This window comes from Hemiscyllium ocellatum, chromosome 14, assembly GCF_020745735.1.
Source record: "Hemiscyllium ocellatum isolate sHemOce1 chromosome 14, sHemOce1.pat.X.cur, whole genome shotgun sequence".
In the NCBI taxonomy this organism is placed as follows: Eukaryota; Metazoa; Chordata; class Chondrichthyes; order Orectolobiformes; family Hemiscylliidae; genus Hemiscyllium; species Hemiscyllium ocellatum.
In genome coordinates, this window is record NC_083414.1 from 39,455,670 (window position 1) to 39,482,044 (window position 26,375).

The 26,375-nt window shown below is 38.0% G+C and overlaps 1 protein-coding gene across 3 annotated transcripts in view; it reads left to right on the forward strand.

Annotated features, from left to right (window-relative positions):
* Nucleotides 1-26,375, forward strand: part of LOC132822357 (receptor-type tyrosine-protein phosphatase gamma-like) — a 695,764-nt gene that overhangs the window by 481,355 nt on the left and 188,034 nt on the right. For all 3 annotated transcript variants that reach the window (XM_060835658.1, XM_060835659.1, XM_060835660.1), the window contains one exon: nt 905-1,085. In XM_060835658.1, coding sequence (XP_060691641.1) covers nt 905-1,085 — 181 coding nt within the window. The remainder of the gene's footprint in view (nt 1-904; nt 1,086-26,375) is intronic.

Sequence of the window (26,375 nt, forward strand, 5' to 3'; positions counted from 1 at the left end):
ATAAATTTTAGTATCTTCTCAAGGATAGATCCTTTGGAGGCACCACATATAATTGTACAAGAATATCAGGAGTAGCCATTGATGATACTTATGAGATAAAGTTAAAAATCACACAATACTAGGTTATAGTCCAACAGGTTTATTTGGAACCACAAGCTTTTGGAATGCTGCTCCTTCATCAGGTAGACGTGAATTAAATTAGGCAAATGCAACTGTAACATTGCAATTTTTGGACTTGTTTTGCCTTCTATTGTAAGTTACTATGTCAGCATTTTCATTCAGCATTTTCTTTTCAGCTGGCTTTAACCAAGAGATATCAAGATGGAAAGGTTTCACAAGTTTCTCTCCCAGTTTTATAATTGACCTATATATGAAAGCAGTTTGTATTCATTAACTGATTATGGTCAATGTTTTGGGCAATTTACATGAAAATATAAAATTGGATAATTGTCACAATGAATTAATAATAAAATTGGCAAAATATACTATCAAAACATCAATTTTAATGTTTCTCATAGCTTGTCAAAATAAGAACTAAGGCAAAACAAGTTCATGAGCATTGATTTTATGAATAGTTTTGCAACCTCACACAATATCAGCTTTGGTATCAGAGTTTTCTAGCATTTCACATCATAGATATTCCATTATTAGATTAGATTCTCTACAGTGTGGAAACAGGCCCTTCGGCCCAGGCAGTCCACACCGATCCTCCGAAGAGTAACCCACCCACACCCATTTCCCTCTAACTAATTGACCTAACACTATGGGGCAATTTGGCAAGGCCAGTTCACCTAACCTGCACATCTTTGGACTGTGGGAGAAAACCGGAGCATCCAGAGGAAACCCACATATGACTTATTTTCTAACGAGCATTAATTTCTTCTCATTTGATTGCTTTGTGTAGCTGGAAGCCTTTTACTCCATATTTACTACTGAACAGCAAGACCATGTCAAATCAGTGGAGTACTTGAGGAACAACTTCCGACCACAACAGAAACTGAATGACAGAGTGGTTTATAAGTCTGCAGTCAAAGACTCATGGAGCCAGGCAACTGAGAACCCTGGGGTCCTGCATAATACAGAAGGTAGTTTTCTTATGCTGAGCTTTTTTTATCAAGTTGCTATGTTAGTTAAAATAATATACAGAATATAGAGTTAAGTGATTTATGAATTCAAAATCAGTAAGATAGAGCAGCATGTTACCTCACTGAACCAGATTCAGATTAATCTAATGCTTCAAATTGAATATGACTCTTCAGAATCGAGTAAGATTTTCTGAAAAATTGTTCTTCAAGACAAAATGGGTTTCATTTATGCCTGCATTGAAACAGTGATTACACTTCAAAATTACTTCAGACCACCTTTGAGCATTCTTTCAAAGCCATCATATGCTGTAGGAAAGCCTTTTCCTAAAAGTAAGTTCTTTATTCCCTCCTTGCAACAGCAGCTGCATTTTTCTTTGTCTTGATATCAAATTCCTTAATCCTTTATAAGTGCAAAGGAAACTTTATTAATTACAGACAGTAATTTGAAAGTATCAGTGTGCTTCATCCTGAAATAAGCTGAGTGTATTGATGTGTTAAGTTCTCTGTCAAGCTGAAAAAGGGCACTGCTTTCACTTTAAGAAGTTTAATTGGTAATTCTTTGTAGTTTGTTTAAAATGAGACAACATGTCATAAACCAAAATTAAAAGTTATTTCCACATGAGGAAATTGTTACAAAAGTGTGCACAAAATAACTCTTAACCATAAGCCAACAAAATTTGGCTGAATCAATATTTGCACAAATTCATGATCATTTCTTTCCTGCACTGCCATTTGTAGCTATTCACAAAGCCCAAAATTCTGACACTACTTTAAACAATGAATTGTGTCTGCACATTTACTGAACTGTGTGTTTGAATTCCTTCTGTTCCTCTACATCCTTCAGTATACTTCCATTACATGTATCCTACCTTTCATTTATTTCTTTTATCTAAAATGCAGTGCTTTACACGTATTCATAATAAATAAGATTTGTTTCTTTGCTAACCTACAGCTTTCTGAAGCCTATATAATTCTCCTAAATATTTGCCAAATCTTCTACTTTTGTGAAATCAGCAAATTTTGAAATTCTGAACCCTATAACCGGACCAGATGATCCACAGGATCCAAGAACGTAAGTGAGCCAACACTGCTTGGCGTACATAATTTCCAAGCATCAATTATTTGGCTCTTAACTTAGCAAAGTATTTTACAAACTATTAACTATCACAGTAATTGCTTCATGGCTGATTCAGGCATTTTTGTTTTATTGTCAGCTAATGTTTAATACTGCAAAGTAGTAGATTAATTAATGCTCTACAATACAAGGTTTACTTAACATAGGCATTGGTCCTCCAATTATCGCAGCAGATATCAAAATTAAAAATCTTTTTGGAGGGAGAAAGTTTTCATGTTCTCAAACTAAATGGTTCATGCATAGCTTTCAAGGTATTTTCTAATCTCAAAGTTAATCTCAAGATGCTGAGGCCACTGAAATTAGTTTAGCATTGTCTTCAAAGAGGCAAGCTAATTTAGCACATTGCTAGGAACAAACATGAATGTTCATAAGGTAGCTTGGAGGAAAGTTGATTGATAAACAGAGATGTAGTAAATTAGATGGGAAGAATGCTTGGAAATTATGTACGCCAAGCAGTGTTGGCTCACTTACGTTCTTGGATCCTGTGGATCATCTGGTCCGGTTATAGGGTTCAGAATTTCAAAATTTGCTGATTTCACAAAAGTAGAAGATTTGGCAAATATTTAGGAGAATTATATAGGCTTCAGAAAGCTGTAGGTTAGCAAAGAAACAAATCTTATTTATTATGAATAAGTGTAAAGCACTGCCTTTTAGAGAAAAGAAATAAATGAAAGGAAGGATACATTTAATGGAAGTATACTGAAGGATGTAGAGGAACAGAAGGAATTCAAACACACAGTTCGGTAAATGTGCAGACACAATTCATTGTTTAAAGTAGTGTCAGAATTTTGGGCTTTGTGAATAGATACAAATGGCATTACAGGAAAGAAATGATCATGAATTTGTACAAATACTGATTCAGCCAAAATTAAATTGTAATAGGAAGCTTTGCACAACCTATTATAGAAACAAGACTAAAAGGAAATAAAGCATTCAATATAAATTCACCAGAATGATATGATGAATTGGAAGTAAGAGGATAACAGGACTGAGATGATTGGACCATTTCCACCTGTGCAGAGATAAAAAACAGCAAATTTAACAGAATTATTTAGAATGCCTGATTTTGAAAAGTGAAAATGGAATGACTATTCTGTGTGACTGGGAAGTTTGTCCAGGTGATCATCATTTAAAATTATTCCGATTAAAAGTGAAGATGGTAATTCAGAAACTATTTATGTGCATTGAGGATTGGTGGAGCATGGAATGATTTGGCAGAGGAAAAAGGTAATCACGGGGACAGTTGCATCCAATACAGGGAAACATGAAGAAATCTTTAAAGCAGAGGATAATACTTGGCAAAGAGATTAATGTCCAATTACTCTAGCAAATAACAAATATTCCTAGTACCTTGGCTTTTGAGAAGAGAAACAAAGCTGTTTGTTCATTACATTTTTCACATGCTGTTCAATGCATCAGGTACCACTTAAAGGCTTCTAGTGGCCCAGGTCACCAAAGTTGGCTACTGATAATCTGCAGCAGGGTCATACAGACAGGCCACAAGATCAGCGCTGCTGACCTGACACCCAATTTCATGGCACGTGTGCATCAGCCAGCAATCTCACCCCTGGGGAAGCTTGAAAATTCTACCTGTTACTTCTATAATTATAATTGGTTCCAAATGGAAGAGGGCAGTCAATACTGTAGAGAAGGCAGTTGACTACGTGTAAATGGAACCTTAAATAAACTTGCAGAATGAGCATGCAGTATGCAAAATACTTTCAACACATTATTGTCAAATTAAAGAGACTGTAAAGTGCAAGCCAATCACTCAGGTTTGTTTCTAGAGGAATTGAAATGGTAAGATGAGACATTGACCACAGTTGAAGAACCATGAACAATTTTGATTACAACATAAAATAAAGTTCTGGAGCTATTGCAGAGGTGGAAAAAGATCTTACAAGGATGTTACTGAAAATACAACTGTCAACAGAGAATGAACAGGCTCAGCAAAGGGGTCACCTAATAGAAAATGTTAACAGACATGATGTAACAGACATGGGAGATTCTATTTCCAGTTGTTGGGAAGAACAAGGAAATGGGCCTACTATCATTATAGCTGGATTATTAACGTAGAGACCCTAATGTTCTGGGGACCTGGGTTCAAATCCCACCAGAGCAGATGGTGGAATTTGAATGCAGGAAAATAAAATCTGGAATTAAGGGTTAATAATGACCGTGATCCATTGCTGTTTGTTGGAAAGACGCATCTGGTTCACTAATGTCCTTTAGGAAAGGAAATCTGCCATCCTTACCTGGTCTGGCCTACATATGATTCCAGAAGAACAGCTTGATTCTTAACTGTCCTCTGTGCAATCAATGCTAGCCCAGCCAGTGAAGCCCTCATCGCACAAATCGTAAAATAAAGGTTACTAAGAAATCAAAGACAGATTTATAAAGAAATTTCCCCCATAAAGTGGTGAGAATGTGAACTCTGTTATCACAGAGTTGCTGAGGCAAATAGAACAAATATATTTAATGAAAAACAAATCAACAAATGAATGAACAGGCAATAAAGACTTATGCTAATAATTTTAAATGCTTGGGGGATGCCGGTGTGGGACTGGGGTGTACAAAGTTAAAAAGCACACAACACCAGGTTATAGTCCAACAGGTTATTGGAAGCACTAGCTTTCGGAGCACCGTGCCTTCATCAAGTGGATGTGGAGGACACAATTGTAAGACAGAATTTATAGCAAAAGTTTACAGTGTGACGTAACTGAAATTATACATTGAAAAATACTTTGTTTGTTAAGTCTCTCATCTGTTAGAATGACCAATAGTTTCACTTCTTTCTTCTGTAAATTACAAAACTTCTTTTAAAAGTTATATTCTCAGGTCAATTGTAACAATTGGTGTCAGCCCAGATAAGATGTTAAGATGTTGAAGGTGTTAGCCCCCTGTGTTCCCTGTCTGTGCCATAATGTTTAGACTGATTCTAATCTAAAAAGTGAGTTTACAGAGTCTTACATGGATTCATACAGTTTTTGAGCAAAGTACAATACAACTCAGCAAGTACAAATTCCAATTAAACCTGTTGAACTATAACCTGGTGTTGTGTGATTTTTAATTTTAAATGAAGTAGAGCACAAAAGTCTGGTTGGGCAGGGTGGCCTGTTTTGTGCTGTATATTTTATGTATTTCTATCTAATACCAAAGAGAAGTTTTTTTGCAACGAATTACAATATCATTCAATATGCAAGATTATTCAGGGTTTCTTAAACAAGAAATGCAAAAAGGATTTACAATGTAATCAAAAATGATTTGACTGGTTTAGACTTGATCATTCTCTGACAATGACTGGTAATTATATGCATCACAGCATTAAGATCAGCTAATTCAAAGGTAGAATATTCCTGAACCAGAAAGAAGGTTAGAATTTTTATGGTGCCTTTCATAATCATCAGCCATCTAAAGGCACTTTGCAACTAATGAAGAGCTTCTGAATTATAGTCACTGTTATAGAAAATGTGGCAGCAAACTCCCAAAAATAGCATTATGATAATGGCCAAATTACCTGTTTTTGTGATGTTGCTTGAAGGATATATGGTGAGCAGAATAGTGTTGAAAAGTGTGGCACTGGAAAAGCCCAGCAGGTCAAGCAGCATCTGAGGAACAGGAGAACTAAAGTTTCAAGCATAAGACCTTCTTCAGGAATGTAGGGGGGAAAGGAGGCTGCGAGACAAATAAGAGATTGGGGGAGTGCTGCGGAGAAAGTAGCTGGGAAGGTGATAGGTAGATGCTGGTGGGTTTGATAGTGACGAGGGGGAGGTGTGTGGAGCAAAGAGGTGGGAAGGAAGATGGACAGGTAGGACAGTTCAAGAGGGCAGTGCCGAGTTGGAGGATTGGATCTGGGATGAGGTTGAGGGAGGGGAGATGAGGAAACTGGTAAAATAGACATTGATGCCATGTGGTTGAAGGGTCCCAAGGCAGAAGATGAGGTGTTGTTCCTCCAGGTGTCGGGTGACTTGGATTTAACGGTGGAGGAGGCCCAGGAGATGCCTGCCCTTGGTGGAGTGGGAGGAGGAGTTGAAGTAGTCAGCCACAGGATGGTGGGGTTGTTTGGTGCATGTGTCCCAGAGATGTTCCCTGAAATGTTCTGCGAGTTGGTGTCCTGTCTCCCAATGTAGAGAACTTACATCAAGAGCAATGGACTCCTTAGATGAGGTGTTTAGATGTGCTGGAAAATTTCTGCCAAATATGGAAGTATGCTTTGGGGCCTTGGATAGGTGTGGAAGCAGGTTTTTTGCACCTCTTGTGGCAGCAAGGAAAGATGCTGGGAGTGGAGGGTGGGTTGGTGGGGGGGCATGGTCCTAACAAGGGAGTTGTGGAGGGAATGGTCTCTGTGGAATGCTGATAGAGTTGGAAGGGAAACATATCTCTGGTGGTGGGGTCTGATTGTAGGTGATGAAAATGGCAGAGGATAATGCAGTGTATCCAGAGATTAGTGGGGTGGTATAACTTGCTCTTCTTCACAGTAGGGATCTTGTACTAGCTAATAGATGGAGCTTCAGTTTAACATCTCATTTAAAAGCAGGCATCTCTGGTAGTGCAGTACTCCCCCTCCGTTCAACCTGAAGTAATTGATATGAGAATACACTGTTCACAGACAATTGCAGAAGGTATTCTTCATGCAGTCTTAAATTACAGTATAAGCTTAACTGGAAAATTTTCAACATGGAACCATACAAGATAATTGTGGTAAAACAAATGACTTTAGTGTTATCGTTACTGAAAAAAGTATGTTTCATAATTGGTTTATAATGTTTTTATAATAACAACACATTGATGCTTTCATTTGTAAATTGCCTTTAATGTAATGAAATGTCTCAAGGTACTTGCAAGCATTGCATGATGTATTATGAGACATTTTGGGAGATTTTGGTTGGCTGACCAACAGCTTGTCAGACAGGTAAGTTTTAAGAAGTGCTTTAAAGGCGAAAAGTGAGGTGGAGGATGGGCATAATCTGGGCCCAGATAACAGAAGGTCATCAATCGTGGAAAAATGAAAAGCTGTCAGATGAGCAAGAAACAAAAATAGAAGAGAGCACACATATTGGAGGGCTCTAGTCTGCAAGAGATTAAGAAACAGAAAGGAGTAAGGCTCTTGAAGGATTTGTAAGCAAGCTTAAGAATTTATAAAATCAAGATTTTTTTGTGTTTTGACATTTTTAATTAATTTAGACACACTTGTGGGCTAATGCTTTCTATTTTATCTTTCCCATAACTTGAATTAGTGGAGAATGAAAAATTCAGTGCTGAACAGGCGAGTTCAATTGAGTCTGATTGTGAAGTGTTTATGACTGACATTATTGTGTCTTACTAGAGATCACTGGTTGAATCAATTTGAGTCAAATTAAACAATCTCAAGAAAACTCACTGGAGTGAAATTAAATTGAAACTGAGGCATGCTGTATGTATGTAAACAACAAATTGATCTAAAATCAAGAACTCAGAGCAAAACCAGTCTTGTTATAACCCAAGCTACCTAACTTGATCTCTGCTACATGAACTCATCAATTAACAGAAATATTAAATATTTGCAAAACTCAACTTGAATCTTACAAAAATAACTAAGTAGGTAAATGTCGGAAATCCGAAGTAAAAACATTAACTTTTCAAAACATAAAGCAGCTGAAAGGGGAAGGTATTTTAACAATTCGGCTGGAAATTACCATGTTAGCAAGTCCCTATTCAGATGCTCAACTTCTTTTCAGATTCCATTCCGAAGGAGCTTCTCTGTTCAATTTCTATTTGAGTCCCATCTTTTTGAAATGTCCACCATTCTTGGTTGTCTTTAGCAGAGTTAATGAAAGTATAACTTTATTTTATTGAAACAGACATAGTAAAGCACATAGTTTGTATCTTGATTCTTGAAAATATTTTGCTTATTGCAAATAGGATTTACTTTGAGTAATAGCAGATCATTTTAAATCTGTTTGACATCGTTAATCGCTGAGTTTATAAGACATTAACAATTGATGAGGCACTATTAAAAGAAATAAAATGATTCAGAATAATCACAGCTTTCTTCATAGTTTGCTGTGAAAACAGATTGATTAAGCTTGAAGGATTTCACTTATTTGACCAATGGAAATTTTATTTTATCACTTAATTGAAATAAGGCTTTTATTTTTAAACAATTTCTGCAGAGGATGGTTGGCACTGTAGCTTTACAAAACCCATGCTTTAAATCAATGATATTTGTTCATTATGGGCATTACCATTCATCCCACTATAAGCATCCTAAAAGAGTTTAATTGGCCATTTATCTCATTGTTCCTTTTGGAATTTCATCGTAATTCATTGGCCTAAATGGCTCTACTATTCTTAAATTGTTTTTGTATCTTTACACTCTTCAGTTGTCATATGAAGGAATAGAAAGATTTTCAGATTAATTAACAATCTGACAAGCTGCAATATGAATATTCCTTCCATGCCCAGATGTATCTTAGATTAGCTGATAGGATGGTGAGTCTGTGATGTGCGGTGTGGTATGATATGAAGATGACCTGCAATTATTGCACTGCGAAACATACATAGCTCCTATAACATGGGGATGAGACCTGAGTTAAATATTACTTATGAATTCAATTAACTTTTATTACAGCTCTTGGCATTTACGTACACAGCAATCACTGCAATGCATGTTTGGGCTCAAGCTAAGCAATTTGGATGTAGTGTAGCACACTTCCCTCATGTGTCATGACTCAAGAGGACAGAACCTAGTAAGATGAAGACTGAGAGTTTCATACCATTAAGTCATTTGCCATGATACGGTGATGATATCATGAGTGTCTCCCTTATAGGTATATCACATATCTCTTGCAAGAACAACAATAATAAGACAACAGTCTGAAATAGCAAGAGTTTTATGGAGTCCACAACTCCAAAAAACGAATTGTAACTTTGTGTGATTATGTAAAGTGGGTGAGTAATGGGCTGATATTGGTGATAACAAATCAACATTTCTCCCAATTTTAATTTCTATTTATTTGAGGTGTAAAATGGTTTGTTATATGGGAGCATCCAACCATATCAATTGTATATGAATATTGCACTGGATCTGAGTACAGGAATAAACAACAATAAATTTGAAAAAGTGTAGTTGATCCTCTGTCACAGTCCAAGATCAGCTAGAAATTTAATCTCGACTTTTATGACTGAATTATGTGGTTAATTATTAAAGTTTTTGTGAAAAGAATCACAATCCCGCCTCATACTCAATGAAAATGTTTAGATTACATTTAAAGTGTTCTAAGTCATTTTACTAATTGTTATCCTCCCCAGAATTCAAATGAGATTAAAAATGCAGTTCCCCTGAACCCATCAGATATATGTTTACAGTTGCCTTTGAATGGAGAACAGTGTAAACAAAACATATACAGAGATGCATGAGCAGCCACAGCAAGAGGTGTGGCTGCTCCCTATCTTACTCCCTAGTGATTTCATTGCGAAGTGGTTCTTTTTTTTGTTTTTCTGAAGAAAAAGCCTTCTATTGATGACATTTTGTTGTAATTTCTTCTTTATCACTATTCTAGTCTAGTAAATTGAATTGGTCAATAAAATAATTCCACTTTACTGTCATATGCTGCAGAAGAATTATGAGAAGGTTCATGTTGGTGGTGACTTAAAAATTGAATCATTCGCTTTATCATTTTGAAAAACATAAGTGTTCTATAAAGTTATTTTAAATTCAGTATTGCTATGTATATACATTGCTCTGAGTTAAGATGATTTTAACTTATGTAATTTCAATTGAATAGTGAGAGCTGATAATGAGGGGCAACTTGACAATGATGAATAGCCAAACAAGATGGGGAAATAAGTTGATAGCAAACTGTGAAACCACTTATCCAGAATGATTCAGCTATCTTATAATTTTGATGTTTATTAGCTCTTCTAATGAATTCATCAGATGTCATTAATATTTGGTACTTATTTTACCACTTCATAATTTTTAAATTTACATCTTTCAATACTCATCACTTTAAAAACAGATTTAAAGTTAACACAAGTAAGAAAAATGTTAAAATATGTCAGTAATGTTTTGAAAGTTGTAACTATTCACAGATATTAAAAGTCTTTCACTTTAAAACACTATGACATATCAAAAGTTGAAGTAGCAGATTCTTTATTATAGTTTATTTTTCATTTGAAAAAGAATTAATTTAATTTAGTTACACTCTTAGAAAATGCTGAAAAGACCTTGGTCTTCACTTCTTTGTTTAGATGCATACAATTATGACATATAATCAGCAGGACAGAAATTGAACGTTGATGTCAGGTGTGGAATGGCCAAAATATATTCAAAAACTCAAATACGTTGTTGACTCCAGAAGTGCATCTCTTTTGATGATAAATCAAATGATCTTTAAAGCCCAAGGCATCCATCTGAATCAGTCAGTGTGCAGATTTTGAAATGCGCACTGGTTATGCAAACCAGGGTCAAACTCCTAGCATAAGATCCCAACGTGAAATGTTATTGTAATTAGTGTGATCTTTAAAGGGTTACCGAAAAAGACACAAAAACATTGTAAGTGTTTGTATTTGGTAGTGTCCTGAGGAGTAGAAGTGCTTTTACTGTACTGACCATGAGTTAGCTGCTGTTAGCTGGAAACATATTCACCACACCCACTTCTTTTGCAGGACCTATTTCAAGGCTGCTGATGATCCACATTACTGTTACATGTGCTAATATGTTACTTCCAAATAATCTCTTTGCACTTAAAGTTCATGGGTTAAACAAATTTAGCATTGGCTTTGAACTAGCGAAGAATGGTATGTTGAGTATTCTACTGACCAGTCACCTACTTCGGGTGCAAACCCAATCTCTAATTCACTCTTCCAGACAACTTGTCAAACTGAAGTTGCAGAATTCATCACCTTAATGGTATTAGATGGTTTTGTGTTCATGTACATCTTTAGCTCTCCTGTTCTTTGTATCTTTCTCATCCTCTGTTATTCTGCTTCCTTTCTTAACTTTTATTTGCTCCTGTCTTGCTTCTTTATGGCTTGGCATGATATATTAACAGCAATCAAAAGCAATGGAAGCTGCATTTGAAAGTGAGTTGTGCAGCAAATGTGGCCCACATTGGCCTTCTACCAGTTCCCATAATCATTTATGCCTCCTCCTGTCATTGCTGTGAAGTCCTTTAATCCTTTGTTTTCCTGCTATCTCAATGGCTAGAATTCCCTTTTGATCAAACAGCTATTGTGTAGATGGGAGTTGCACAAGGGAACCTGACAGAATCCCCATTGTAATAGACTCCAGCACAATTGCTTGAAAAATTGATTACTTCACAATAGGAACTCTTCAAAAGTCTAAATTTTAAGAAGCCAATTCAGAATGTTATGATGAAATTAGGTAACTAGTTACTCAGGACAGGTTAGACTATTAATTACATTGTCAAACTTTTCCTGAGTAACTGTTCAACTGACCCCACACCTACCTTGCACACCTCAACTACATCTCTCCTAAACAATTTATAGCCCTAAGACTCTGTACTGACACCTCCACTCCTGGAATTCAGCCCTCCTTCTTCCACTACAGAATTTGATCACCACTCACCCATCCAAGAACGGACCCCTTTCTCCCCATCTCCGTTTAACCTGCAAGATGCAAGTGCCGCTTTCTAGACTTGAATATGACCCCCACTCCCACTGGACATGGACTAGACCCAACAACCGTCTCACCTCTAGGTCCATACACCCCAAACCCGACATCCACACTCCCCACCCCTGCCATGTTTAATTTTCCCATTCATTCATCATACCCTAAACACTACATCACTAACCTGACCTCCTTGCACCCTACCTACCTGGCATCCTATCCACTACTCTTCTGATATCTTACCCCAGCACCCTCTCTACCTGGCGCCTTACTTGGTGCTTTAATGCCTACTCATCTAGCATCACATCCCTGGCCCCTACATCTACTCTGTTAACATCCAAACTAGTGCGCCATACTTTCAAGCTTGATGGACCAAAGGGTATGATCCTATTGGCACCATGGTGTTCTATCAGCTGGTATTCTACTCTCCAAACAATCTGGCAACCAATTCCCTAGCACTCTAATACATCACATTTACCTTATGTATTTACCAATTGATAGTAGTTGTCAAAATGGCTGTCAGGATCTTTAAATTTCAGAATGTTTGCAACATTTAAAAGGCATCTGGATGGGTATATGAATAAGAAGGGTTTGGAGGGATATGGGCCAGGGGCTGACAGGTCTGACTGGATCGGCTGGGATATCTGGTCGGCATGGTTGAGTCAGACCAAACTGTCTATTTCCATGCTGTACATCTCTATGACCCTGTGACTACTGTGAAAAGGGTGGTTTGCATTCCTTGGACAGTTGTACATTACAAAAAAACTGTCAGAATGGAAGCATGGCTCTACAATTCTGAGGGAACCATGAGTAGAATCTCCTCTCAGAAATGTGGACCTCTATCCTTTCACAAAAAACAAGGGTTGGTGTGGCATTCTGCATGAGATTGTTACTCACTCAAGATTCAGCCCATTGTTTTCCTCCCAATCCCCAACTTGCATCACTACTCCTTACATCTTCCTCATCAAGCTCCCTTCCCAAGTCTCCTCACTATTTTCATCACCCTCCCACCAGGATCACACCAAATGGCCAAAGCGCCATTTGGATTGAAAATCTACTGAAGTTCAATAATCTCAGTTGTTCTGTTAAGTGAAACTGACACTCCTCTGTTTTCTGAACCAGGTGTCTCTGTCTTATGCCCGTGTTCTCTTTCAATGTTTCCAAATGCAGAATCAGTTCAAATAAAATGAGATTTGCTTTGATTTGTTAGTTCTTTACTACATTACAGACAAATCTGACTTGTTTTAAAAAGCTTTCCTACTCTTTCAAATTGCCTTTTTCTTTTGGACAAGAGCATCAGGCACATCAGAGTACAAAGCATTGTCTTGGTCAATCTACATTTGAAAACACTTTTTTCAACAAATTTTTCAAATGTAACTCATATTTCTTTATAAACTTTACCCATAATATATGTTGTGACTTTGGAAAATCATATATCAATGTGAATCACTTTTTCAGTTTCACCTATAATCTTTAAAAAATATTGCCAGTATATTTTAAAAGTTTTATACTTTCAGGTTCAATTCAACGATTTTTTTTGTATTTTTCCATTTAGGTCTGACAAACCGATTTGAAAATGTGTCAATCTGCAAATGTGCAGTAACTATTCACTATATTTCTCCTTCTGAGGGGGAGTGATGCATGCAATTGAAATCAGATTAGCAAAGGATAATTGTTCAGCACCTCAGACTGCCTTATTAATCACAATTTCACAGTAAAAATGTTACTAATAAGTTTTCCACTTGACTAAATTGGTCTTTAAATTGCAAATGGGAAAGTTTAGTATAATTTGAATAGAAATCTATAATCTTCAATTAATCACAAACACTTCAGGATTAAACTTTGTAGTTTTGTCATACATTTGTTAAGTTGCCAAGACAATTAGATTTATTGTAGAATCCCTACAGTGTGGAAACAGCCATTCGGTCCATACTGACCCTCCAAAGAGCATTTCACCCAGACTCACCCCATCCCTGTAACCCTGCATTTCCCATGACTAATCCACCTAGCCCACCTATCCCTGGACATTACCATTGCCAATCTATCTAACCTACACATCTGTGAACTGTGCGAGTAAACCTACACAGACAAGGAGAAAATGTGCAAAGTCCACACAGTCACCTGAAGCTGGAATCGAAACTAGGTCCCTGGCGCTGTGAGGCAGCAGTGCTAACCACTGAGCCACCATACCACCTCTACATATAGGGTGGAAGTTAATGAAGGCAGTGAAGGACCCAATATTCACCATCAGCATTGATGACACTACTGATTTTCAGGAGCCCCAAAAGAATCAGAGAAGGTGATGGCATAGTGGTTCTGTCACTGGATGAGTGACCCAGAGACACAGGCTACTGCTCTGGAAGTATGGGTTCAGATCCCGCCTTTACAACTGATGGATTTTGAATTCAATTGAAAGCTTGTCTTATTAATGGTGACCATGAAACCATTGTTGATCATTGTAAACATCCTTCCCTGATGTCCTATATGGAAGGAAATCTGTTGTTTCTATCTGATATGGCCTCTTAATCTTCAATCCTAAACATCCTCCGAAATGGCCAGATGAGGTGTTCATTTATGACAACCTGTTACAAAAGAATCACTATGGAATGAAACAAAATGAACTATCTGACATTGAATTCGGTACCAGAAATGACAATAACAAACCTAGTACTGCTGACCAGCCAACATTGAGACAGCTATCTCCACAATGGTTACACTCATGGAATTATACCTTGAACACAACATTCATCACCACCCCTGGGTATGCCCTGTCCTACTGTCAGGACAGACCCACGAAAGGTGGTGGCACAGTGTTATGCATACAAGAGAAAGTTGCCTAAGAGTCTTCAACATTGTTTCTTGACCCCATGAGTCCAAAGACATCAGGTCAAACATGGGCGTTGAAACCCCTGCTGATTTGCACTTGTCCTGATGAGTGCAAAATGAAAAGCTTCAGCAAAAGGTTTCTGTTTCTGTAATATTCAAGTTCAGGATTGTCATATGACTGTGATTGCAGTTGTTGAAGATAAAAAAAAACTCATTCCCAGAACATCACTGAAGAAGTTCTTCAGATTGTGTCCTCGGCTTAACCATCTTAAAGTGCTTCAGCAATGACTTTCCCTCCATCATAAACTCAGGAGTGGATGTACTTGCTGATTATTGCACAATGTTCAGCACTATTCATGAGTCTTTAGATACTGAAGTAGCTAGTGTTTACACGAAGCAAGACCTGGACAGCATTGAGGCTTGGGCTGTAACTGGCAGACAATGACCATCTCAGCAAGAGAGAACCAAACCATCTCCCCTGAACTTCCATGATATTAGCATCACTGAATCCCTCTCTTTCAACATTCTGGGCATTGTCATTGACCAGAAACTAAACTTGACCAACTGTGTACATACTATGGCTGCAAGAGCAGGTCAAAGGCTAGAAATGCTGCAGTCAGTGACTCACCTCCTGACTCCCCAAAGAGTGTCTACCATCTGCAAGGTACTGGTCAGGAGTGTGATTGAATATTGTCCACTAGCTTGGCTGAATGCAGCTCAAATGACACTCATAAATGTTGACACATTGAGGACAAAACAGTCCATTTCACTGGGTGTCCAAACCAATACCTTCAATTTTCACTTCCTTCTAGACTGGCTCATAATGACAGCAGTGTGTATCACCAACAAGATGCACTTGTGCAGGATTACTCATGTAGGATCCTCCAAGCCTGCAGCATTTACCATTTGCAAGGACAAGTGCAGCAGATGCGGAGGACCACCACCACCTGCAAGTTTTCCTCCAAACCACACAACATCCTGAATTAGAGCAATATCATAATTCATTCACTGGCACTGGGTCAAAATCTTCTACAGTAGAGTAGATATGCCAATTGCCACCTGCTTGCCAACCTCCCATGCCTCACATCACCTGGTTCTTTAGATTTACTGCAACAAAACAACTTCTGTTCATAGTTCTGATGTGTTCACTTTTCTGTTAGTTCAATTGTTTTTGATTCAAACAAAATGTAACAAGTTTTGGAAAGCCTAAGTCGTCTTCTTTAAAACTTGCCATTATGCACATAACATTCAGGCAACTCATCAAAGTAAATTTCCTCCATTCCCTAAGGAAAATATTATTTGGCATTTAGTCACAGAATATTCCAGTTCTGCTGCAAACATTTATCAGGCTGTCAAAGAGGTTGTGGCATGGCTACAAATACTCTATCAGTTGGAAATATACTGCTTTCCTGAAGATTTGAAAAAGCTGAAAGATTTATTATCGGGTTCAGGTTGCCAAGTAGGATGCTCAAATAAGTGATTGCAAAGTACCTTTTGATGTTTGAAATATAATATATGGTTGACTTCAGTAGAATATTATTAATATGACATCCAGAAAACTCACATAAGGCAGAATTATCAATTATTGTAATCACAGCTAGTATTTATTGTAGATTCTTATAAATCCTTGTGTTGTAGCTACATTATCAGCCAGTTACAGTACATTGACAGTATTAGACAGCAATATAACAAGTCACTAAATTGGAATCGCTTTTGGTTATAATGATTGAGCTTAGCAGGTTTCTAGAGAGTATTTTGTCCAGGCAACATACTGAACAGCGTCACCCCATTAGTGTGGAGTCCCTGGTGGGAGTCCTGCATGAAGTGTATAATAAAGGCAGGTCTGAATAATGTTGTAAACAAGTAACATTCATAGAATAGTTAATGCCACTGGCTGATGATAGCAAATGGAATTATAAAGATAAGCAGAACTGAAGGGAAATTGTATTAAATTTTACAAAATAAATAACAATGATAATTACTGCCTCTCAATGTTTGTTAAAGATCAGCTGTTCCAGTACTCAGCCATGGTCCATTTAGTTCTGTGTAAATATGTGTTCACATTCAAAGTTTTTGAAACAAATTTGATTTATTTTTATGAGAAGGAAAAGAGTGCCTTTTTATGGCATTTTAATTCCACCCTGACCTCCCTGTGCCACGCACCATTTCAATATGACTGGACAGTGCATCTCCTTCCTTGTTGTGACAGGTGAAACTCATTCTTATCGTTGATTTTTCTCCAGCTTCCTTGTAAATAATTGTCTAAAATTGATTAATGATTGTGATCATGAGACTCCTTAACCGCTTGGTTTTCAAATTCATGAAAGATAAAAGCCATTTCAAAAATTCAAGTCTCATTAGAGGTAAGCTTTTGTCCAAAGTAACCATTACTCAGAAAGCAAATTGTACCAAATATGAATGGCTGATTCATTAGAAGCAGATTTCTGAAGTCACAGTAAAATAAATTCCTTCTATAGTCCATTAATATAAAAATTTGTTGTATAGTGCACAGTACTTTGTAAATTTATGTCTTCTAATAATGTAATTACAGGGGGTGAACTTCTTAATATGTTTAATGCTTGTATTTTTGCGTCACATCATATTCAGTGACTACAAAGTCATCAGCAGCTTTCAAGTTTCCTACAATAAAGAGGATGATGGTACAGTTACCTAGAAATGAGTTACAGCTAAAACCAGAATGCAATTAGCCTGCATGGCACCATCATCCACTCCAACCCCAATCAGCTCCAGAATCATTTATCTAGTGAATAACACAGGTGCACAGCCTGATGACAGCTCAGTGGGTTACATTGGGTAGGATATGCTGAGAGATGTGGTCACACTGGGTAGGGCATCCTCTGGGCTTTGAACTAATTGCATGTGCAGAGCTGCCTACAGTAATCCAAACCCTCATTCCCCAAATTCAGCATGAGCAGCAAGAGGAATGGAGATTAGACTAGCACTGATTCTGCTTGGTGGATCTTGACAGATCTCTCTGCTGCTGGCATATATTCTGGGAAGCTATAAGCCTAAGATCAGCAACAATCAAATCATTAGCAGCAGCCACACTTCTGATCTTATGGTCAATGTTAGTGAGAAAACAGCTGATGTTAGTTAGGCCTAGAGTGCGGCCTGAAAAACTCTTGTAGCTGAGATGGTTCTATCCTTTACATCACTTAAGCTTTTTCCCCCTCATTACCACTGACCTCAGCTTTACTGAACTCCTTTCCACTGCATTACTCAAATGACTCCTTAATATCTTGTCCAAGTGCGTTCACATGAGCTGTGGAATTCAGCCTATACCCACGTTTAGACCAAACGTCTGGAATGTCTGGAATCAAGTGGAACTGTCAGAAACCAAACAGGGTCTTTGTAATGTATTCAAAATGGCAACTGTTTAACCTCAGTTTTATCTCAGAATTTCAAAGTAATTATACATGTTCACCTATAAAGACAAATATAAAGAGTGGCAAGTTCTGGGAAGTACTAGACCATAATTCAGGAGCACAGGGAATCTTAAATATTTAAGCAAAATATTTTAATAACATCTACTACTGTTGAAGTAGTGTTTTTATTATCAAAATAATGCCTCCCAACCAACTAGAAAGGTGATTTTCTATTGCACATCAGCCTGCAGATCCCAACAGTCTGACTTTGCACATACACAAATCATTCAAATGTTGTAAACCTGTGCAGTTCCAGCTGTGCGTGGTGATATTATCAGACACACAAATACACAAATTAGAAACAGAAGTAGGCCATTTGGTATTTTTAAAACTTACTTTGCCATTCAATAAGATCATGGCTCCTCTGTTTGTGCTTAAGATTCCACATTTCCCATAATTCACATTTCCAAAATGCACACATACATACTTTTACCTTATTGATGATGTCATTACACATGCATATATATCTTCAGCCAGCACAAAAATGTTCTGCATTAGCTGCTGCAGTATGAGAATCCAGCTCTAAATCTTGCAGTGAGTATTTGTGAATTTGTATTATTCATTGAGATTTTTGTTTTACCAATTTAAACTTTGAATATTATTTGAGACAAGTTACAAGGCTTAGCCCATTTGTTAAAATGTGTACAACCTCATTAAGCAGGTGTAAATTTTGCAGTTTTCACAGATCTGTCAATATCTTATTAACTGTTTGGAGGGGAATAATGTTTTAAATAAAACCTTTTAAATACAGCAAAAATGAGTTATAATGTAGATGTGGAAAGAAATTGTTCAAAGGAATGAAAGGCACAAATCACCTACTACTCCTGTGCAGCAAGCTGTGATTTTATCTAGCAGCTCATTGTATCTGATACACGCCTGGAGCATGGATATCTAGCTGTTCATGTCATTATTAACAGCAAGTGTTATCAGCAGAACTTTATTTTGTCAGATTACTTTTTAAGATTGGAGTTAAACATGTCAGCATCCTTTAAGGAATACATTTCATTACATATCCATACTCAATAAGGAATGCTAATAGAGTAATTATTTTGGAGTACCTCCTGAACCAGAAATAAAATTCATAGTGACTAACTCTACAGAGTATTTACTATCTCATTACTGATCCACAAAAGCACTAGGAAGAAAATGAAGATCATGGCATTTTATTTACAATCTTAAGGAGACAGCAAATCAGTTGTGAGCCTAATTTTTTTTTGCTATGTTTTACCAATTGAAGATACAAGTATGTACCATCAAGCATGACAACATTACTCCAGTTAAACATAGGAAATGCTGGGTAAGAGAGTTCTACTGACAGCATGTCTATTTAGTTTTGATACAACAAAGATATTGCACTTCCACTTCATCGTGGAAACAAATTTTTTTCTGCATTTATGTCAGCTCAGGCACAACACAGCAGTTTAAGTATATTGTGGCAGATTTTCACCTAATTCCAACAAGCCAAAATGTAAGTTAATTCTCTACATTACATCAGTAAGAGCATACTTACATTTAGCTTATCAGTGGAGTCTTCCCCTTTTCAGACTAAGTTCAAAAGTAGAAGAAAATTCACAGGAACAAACCCAACTTATGTTTAGCTCGGGAAACGCCATGAGATCTTACGGCAATGGTTCATTTTAATTGGTCACCAGTAGGCTCTTAAGCAACACCAGGAACCTGAATTGTGGAATTGCCAGAACTGCCATCCAAAGCGCAAGTGACAACTGTAGCTCTTGACAGCACTACAGAGCAGGCTGTAGGTTGCTGGTATACAATCGTGCCTAGTCAAGCAGTATGGAGGAGCGATCCAGGTGAATATTGTGGATGGGATCTTGAGGAGGAGAAGGGGGAGGGGGGGGTGCTGGTTAGTTAAGGAAAACAAGGAGCCATGTGGGTCAGCAGCATAGGCATACGTGTGTCACTCATTAGCCACCCTCCTGCCTTATTTCTAATCTTTTGATCAATGCAGATCGATGGACCCACTCCTGAATGATGACCTGTTTGATCTGGTTTAACAGGCTAATTAGCTAATCGCTTTGTGCCTGAACTGAAACTATAATAATTGCAGGCTAGATGGGAGTATGCTCGTCGTTGGTCCTTGAGTTATCATTAACTGGACTAGTAAAGGGCCTTAATTGGCAGCACAGTAGTAAGGTTGAGTTTGGGACTCAAAGCCTAATTCTGTTAAAGACAAGAAGTTGGTGATGTACTGGAATGCCATCATTCTGCCTAATTGAGTTGCCTTTCTACCTCCAGGCCTGCAGCCTGTAGATCCACAAGATTCTGTCATCTGTCACAATTGTGACCATTCCAGTACTCATTTGAGTATGTGGTGCTTTGAAATGTCCAAAGGTTCTGAAATGTGCTTTACAGTACCTTGGACAAAACCTTCTCAGCCCCTGAATAACGTGGGAATTAGCAGGAAAGTTGAAAAAAATCCCATGAAGTTGACACTGAGAAGCTTTCCAGTGTCAAGAACACAGTCTGTTTTCCAGCCAAATGTTGAACAGAGAGACAAGATTCTTGTTAGTGAGTGCTGAGTGGTTTGTTTGTATGTATTATTACATAATCTAACCTCATTCACGTGCCGTTTCCCATTCTGTCACCTGCTGGACAGAAACGATATGTCTACAATTCCTGATGTGAAAGTCAAAGCAGTTACCTGGTGACTTTAACTCACTGCTTATTCCTCTGGACCTCCATCTGTCACGACTATCTCAGGCTATACTCTATAGGTATTCAGCAAGACCTCCAAGTGCACATCACCAAAAGACAGTCTGATGCAAATATAACAAACCGTTCAGGATGACTGCAGGTTGCCAGCACTTGACTGGGTGCACTGTGGCTTTAAAGATGGCACCTGGACTCTTCAGAGATCTCACAAGCAGTCAGCTTGCTGCAGTGAGAGAATACAAGTGCGGTGCCATTGACCTGCTGTGCTTTTCCAGCACCACTCTAATCTAGACTCTGGTTTCCAGCATCTGCAGTCCTTGTTTTTATCCTGCACAGATAATGAGGCAAGTTGGGGAAGATAGTGTGAGAACTGCCACTAGAATGCATGGGTAAAACACCACCATGCACAAATTGACACCTAGTTGGTTTCTGGTAAAATTTGCCCTCAGGCTTTGTTTCGGACAGCATGTTGTTTTTAACATGCAATTTGTATTATTTTCATTTTAAGACAGACTTGAATGAAAAATGCTCCATGCATCCTATATCCAGTTACACTAGCAGTACGACTCATGAAGGTCAAAAGATAATTTCTAAGTTGTTTTATTCTGTGGCTGTAGGAGCAATAGGTAACAAGAGAACTCAACTCAGTGATCACATCCTCTCCCCACGTAGCAAGGTAGCTAAATTAAATCAGTCTAAATACAAGGAGCTCCATCAGACCTGGACTTTTCCAATTTTAGGCTGTGTTAATTTCAGGAAATTTCATAATGGGTGTCTGTCATTGCTCACACAGAATTTTTCATTCTATCTTTTGCTCCTCACCTCATGAACTATGAAACCTGCCCATTTGGCATTCTTTTCATGCCATTGTGCTGCAGGAAAGGCTGAACGGTTGAGATTGCAGCAGAATGCTGCAGCAAGGTTGCAACTACTTACATTCATGAAATTGGCCAGCATTTTCACACTGAATAGGATGTGCTCCAAGGTGTACTCAAGGCCCTGTGCCAAGTTGATTATCATCAATTAACATGATTTGATTATACCTTAGAAGAGTTGGCAAAGAGCACACTGTTCATTAGATTAGATTCAAACAGTGAATTCTAATCAGTACTTTTCAACCAGGAATTGGGATTGTTATCTACTTTTATCACACCTTTGGTTGATTCTGTTTTACTTGACTGTCATTTGGAATAGTGTCAATGTCTGAAATATTCCAGAGGACCATGCCTAACATACTCTGAGGAAAGGAAGGAATAATATGCCTCATTAATAACATCTGCATTCAAGGCTCAACAAAGGGGAAACACAATTGCATGTTTGGAATGTTCTGAATGCATTGTATGGGATAGGCCTCACACTAAATGACAAATTTTGAATTTTGAAAATCTACAATAGGTGACATAGTTCAAGCAAAAACAGAAATTGCTGCAGAAAGTCAGCATGCCTGGCAAAATCAATGGAGAGGAAGCAGAGTTCAGAACCAAGAAGCAAAATGAAGAAGGGTCACTGGACTCAAAAAGTTAAGTCTGCTTTTTCTCCAAAAATGTTGTCAGACCTGCTGAGTTTCTCCTACAATTTGTGTTTTTGTTTCAGATTTCTAGCATTCGCATTTCTTTGTTTTATCACACAGGCGTAAAGGTTAATCCTCAGAAAACAAAGGCAATCAGAGAATTTCCTCAACTGAAAAATATAGAAGAGTTGTGAACATTTTTAGGAATGCTCAGACAAGTAGGAAATTAATTCCTAACTTACTATTAACCAACAAGCTGTTGAAAGCTGGCAGTGAAAGTGGAACATTGATCAAATAAATTATTTTGAAAAAATTAATGATTTATTAACTTTTTGAGAGGCACTTAGAATTACAACCTGTAGAAACCAACAATAATAGCATTGAATGCATCATTTACAGGAGCAGGAGCAGTGTTGCTACAAGTCCAGGATGATGAAAAAGAATCTGAGAATAGGTATTCCACAACTGGAAAATAGATCCAAGCACCAATGTTAGTGTACAAAAATTGGTAGATTATTTCATGGGATGGAATTTCAGATCAAAATACATCATAAATCTCTTGTTTCTCCTTCAACATGAAAGATGTTGTGAAGATTTCACCTGTATTCAGTGCTTCAGGCTGTGCTTATTAAAATATGATTTGACCACAGTGGATATCATAAGAACATAAGGACTAGGAGCAGGAATAGGCCATCTGGCCCTTGGAGCCTGCTCCGCCATTCAGTAAGATCATGGCTGATCTTTTCACGGCCTCAGCTCCATTTACCCACCACCTTACCAGAACCCTTAGTTCCTTTACTGTTCAAAAATATTATCTCTTAGCTTTAAATACATTCACTTGACAGGAAATTCCATAGATTCACAACCCTCTGGGTTAAGAAGTTCCTTTTTAATTCAGTCCTAAATCTGTTGCCCTGAATTTTAAGGTTATGTCCTCATGTCCTAGTTTCACCCACCAGTGGAAACATCCTGTCTACTTTGATTTTATCTATTCTCTCCATTCTTCTAAATTCTAATGAATATAATCTCTGTTTGCTCAGCCTCTCCTCATAAGCCAACCTCTTCAATTCTGGAATCAATCTTGTGAACCTCCTCTGCACCCCCTCCTGTGCCAGTACACCCTTTCTCAAGTAAGGAGTCCAAAACTGCACGCAGTAGTCTAGGTGTGGCCTCACCAGCACCCTATATAGCTGCAACATAACCTCTCAGCTTTTGAACTCAATCCTTTTAACAATGAAGGACAAAATCCATTTGCTTTCTGAATTATCTGTTGAACCTGCAGACCTACTTTCTGTGATTCATGCAGATTCCATGTCCCTTTGCACAGTAGCCTGCTGCAATTTCTTCCCATTCAAGTAAGAGGCCTTTTTACTGTTATCCCCACTGAAATGGATGACTTCACATTTTTTAACATTGTGCTTCATCTGCCAGACCATTGCCTACGCACTTAAACTATCTATGTCCCTTTGTAAAGTTTCACAGTCCTCTGCACACTTTGCTCTACCACTCATCTTAGTGTCATCCACAATCTTTGATACATAACACGTGATCACTAACTCCAAATCTTCTCTGCAAATTGTGAATATTTGTGGTCCCAAGACTAATCCCCAAGACACACCACTAGTCACTGATTGCCTAACAGAATAACACTCATTTATTCCCACTGTTTGCTTGCTGTTGGTTAACCAGTCCTCTATCCATGCTAATACACTGCCATAACATTTTGCATCTTATGCAGCAGCCTTTTGTGTAGCGCCTGATCTAATGCCTTTTGGAAATCTAGATATACCACATCTACTGGATCCCCGTTGTCAACCGTGTTCGTAATGTTTACATAGAATTCCAAATGATTAGTTAAGCATAACCTGCCCTTCATGAATACATGTTGCATCTGCACAACAGGACAATTTCTATCTAGAAGCCTTGCTCCTTCTTCGCTTATAAGCATTTCCCCACAAAGAAGTTAAGCTAACTGGTCTATAATTCCCCATCTTTTGTCTGCCTCCCTTTTTAAACAGAGGTGTCACATTTGCTGTTTTCCAATCTGCTGGAACTGCCCCAGGGTCCAGTGAATTTTAGAAAATTACCACAAGTGCATTTGCTATTTCTCCCACCATCTCTTTAGCATCCTTGGATGCATTTTATCAGGGCCCAGAGATTTATCTACCCTTTGCTTCATTAGCTTGCCCAACACTACCTCTTTTGTGATAATGATTGTACTACCTCTTTTGTGATAATGATTGTTTCCAGGTCCTCACCTACCTTCATCTCTTTGTCAATTACTGGCATGTTATTTGTGTCCTCCACTGTGAAGACCGACACAAAATACCTACTTAATGCCTCAACCATTTCCTTATATCCCATTACTAAATCTCCCTTCTCATCCTCTCAAGGACCAATATTTGCTTTAGCCACTCATTTTTGTTTTATATATTTATAGAAACTTTTGCTATCTGTGTTGATATTGAGCTAGTTTTTTCTCATAACCTAGCCTATTCTTCTTTATAACTCTTATTGTGGCTTTCGGTTCACCTTTAATGCTTTCCCAATCTTTAGTTTTCTGCTGATCTTGTCCACTTTGTATACCTTCTTTTTCAGTTTGATAGCCTCCCAAATTTCCTTAGACACTCATGGCAGATTACCCCTTTTCCTGCAGTCCTTCCTTTTCACTGTTGTACATTTTTGCTGAACATTTGAAAATTGCTTTGAAAGTCCTCTACTGTTCATCAACTTCACATCATAAAGTCTTTACTTCCAGTATACATTAGCCAAGTCCACCCTCATCCCTATTGTTGTCTCCTTTGTTTAAGCACAGGACCCTGGTATTGAACTTTATCTTCACAATTTCCATCTGTATTCTAAATTCAGCCACACTGTTCGACACCTTTAAAGACGACCCATAACTATCACATCATTAATTATTCCTGTCTCATTACACAGGATTAGATCTAGAATAGCCTGCTCCCTTGTCAGCTCTTTACATACTGTTTAAAAAAACTATCGTGGATACATTCAATGAACTTCTCCTCAAGGCTACCTTGATCAACCTGGTTTAACCAATTCAACAGTAGATTAAATTTCCCCAAAATTGCTGTACCATTTTTTACATGCATTAGTCATTTCTTCGTTTATTGCCCACCGCCATGCATATTATTATTTGATGGCCTATAGACTACTCTTCAGTGATTTTTTTCTAATTTCCACCCAAATGGATTCAACCTTATTCTCCATAGACTTACATCATTTCTCACCACTGCCCTGATGTCATCCTTAAATATCAGAGTTACACCACCTCCCTTACCACTCTGTCCTTTCGAATACAGGTAGTCTGATACCCCTGGAGGGAAGTGGTTATGACCATCCTGCAACTATGTCTCCGCAATGGCTACTAAATCATAATCATTCGCGATGATTTGTGCTGTTAACTCATGTGCCTTGTTACGAATGCTACGAGCATTCAGGTAAAGTGCCCTTATGCTAGACTTTGCACCGTCTTTATGAATTCTAACATCTCCAATAATAATATCTCCTGAGTTATCCTTCCTTTTTATTTCTTTCATAGCCTGCCATGTAGTTAAACCCTCCTGCACTCATGCTAACCTGCTGCTTGCCTTTTTATTTACCACCATATTTCCTGTCATTTCCCCTTCCCTTCACCCTGACTCACTAGTTCAAAGTCCTAATGAACCTCCCTATTTATCTTTTTGCTAGAACACTCATTCCAGATTGGTTCAGGTGGAGACCATCCTGTCGGTACAGATTCCTCCTGTTCCAAAACTGATGCCAAAGACCCATGAAATGGAACTCCTCTTTCCCACATGATTCCCTTAGCCACATGTTTGCTTCCCTAATTTTCTTATCCCTCAGCCAATTTGCACATGGCTTGGATACTAATCCAGAGATTATAACCCTTGAGGACCTGTTCCTTAATTTCATTCCTAGTGCTTGATAATGTCCAAGCAGGTCCTACTTCCTAGCCTTGCCTATGTTGTTTGTCCCAACATGAACCACAACAACTGTACCCTTGCCCTCCTCCTCCAACATTCTTTCAAGCTGGTTTGAGATGTCCTGCACCATGGCACTGGGC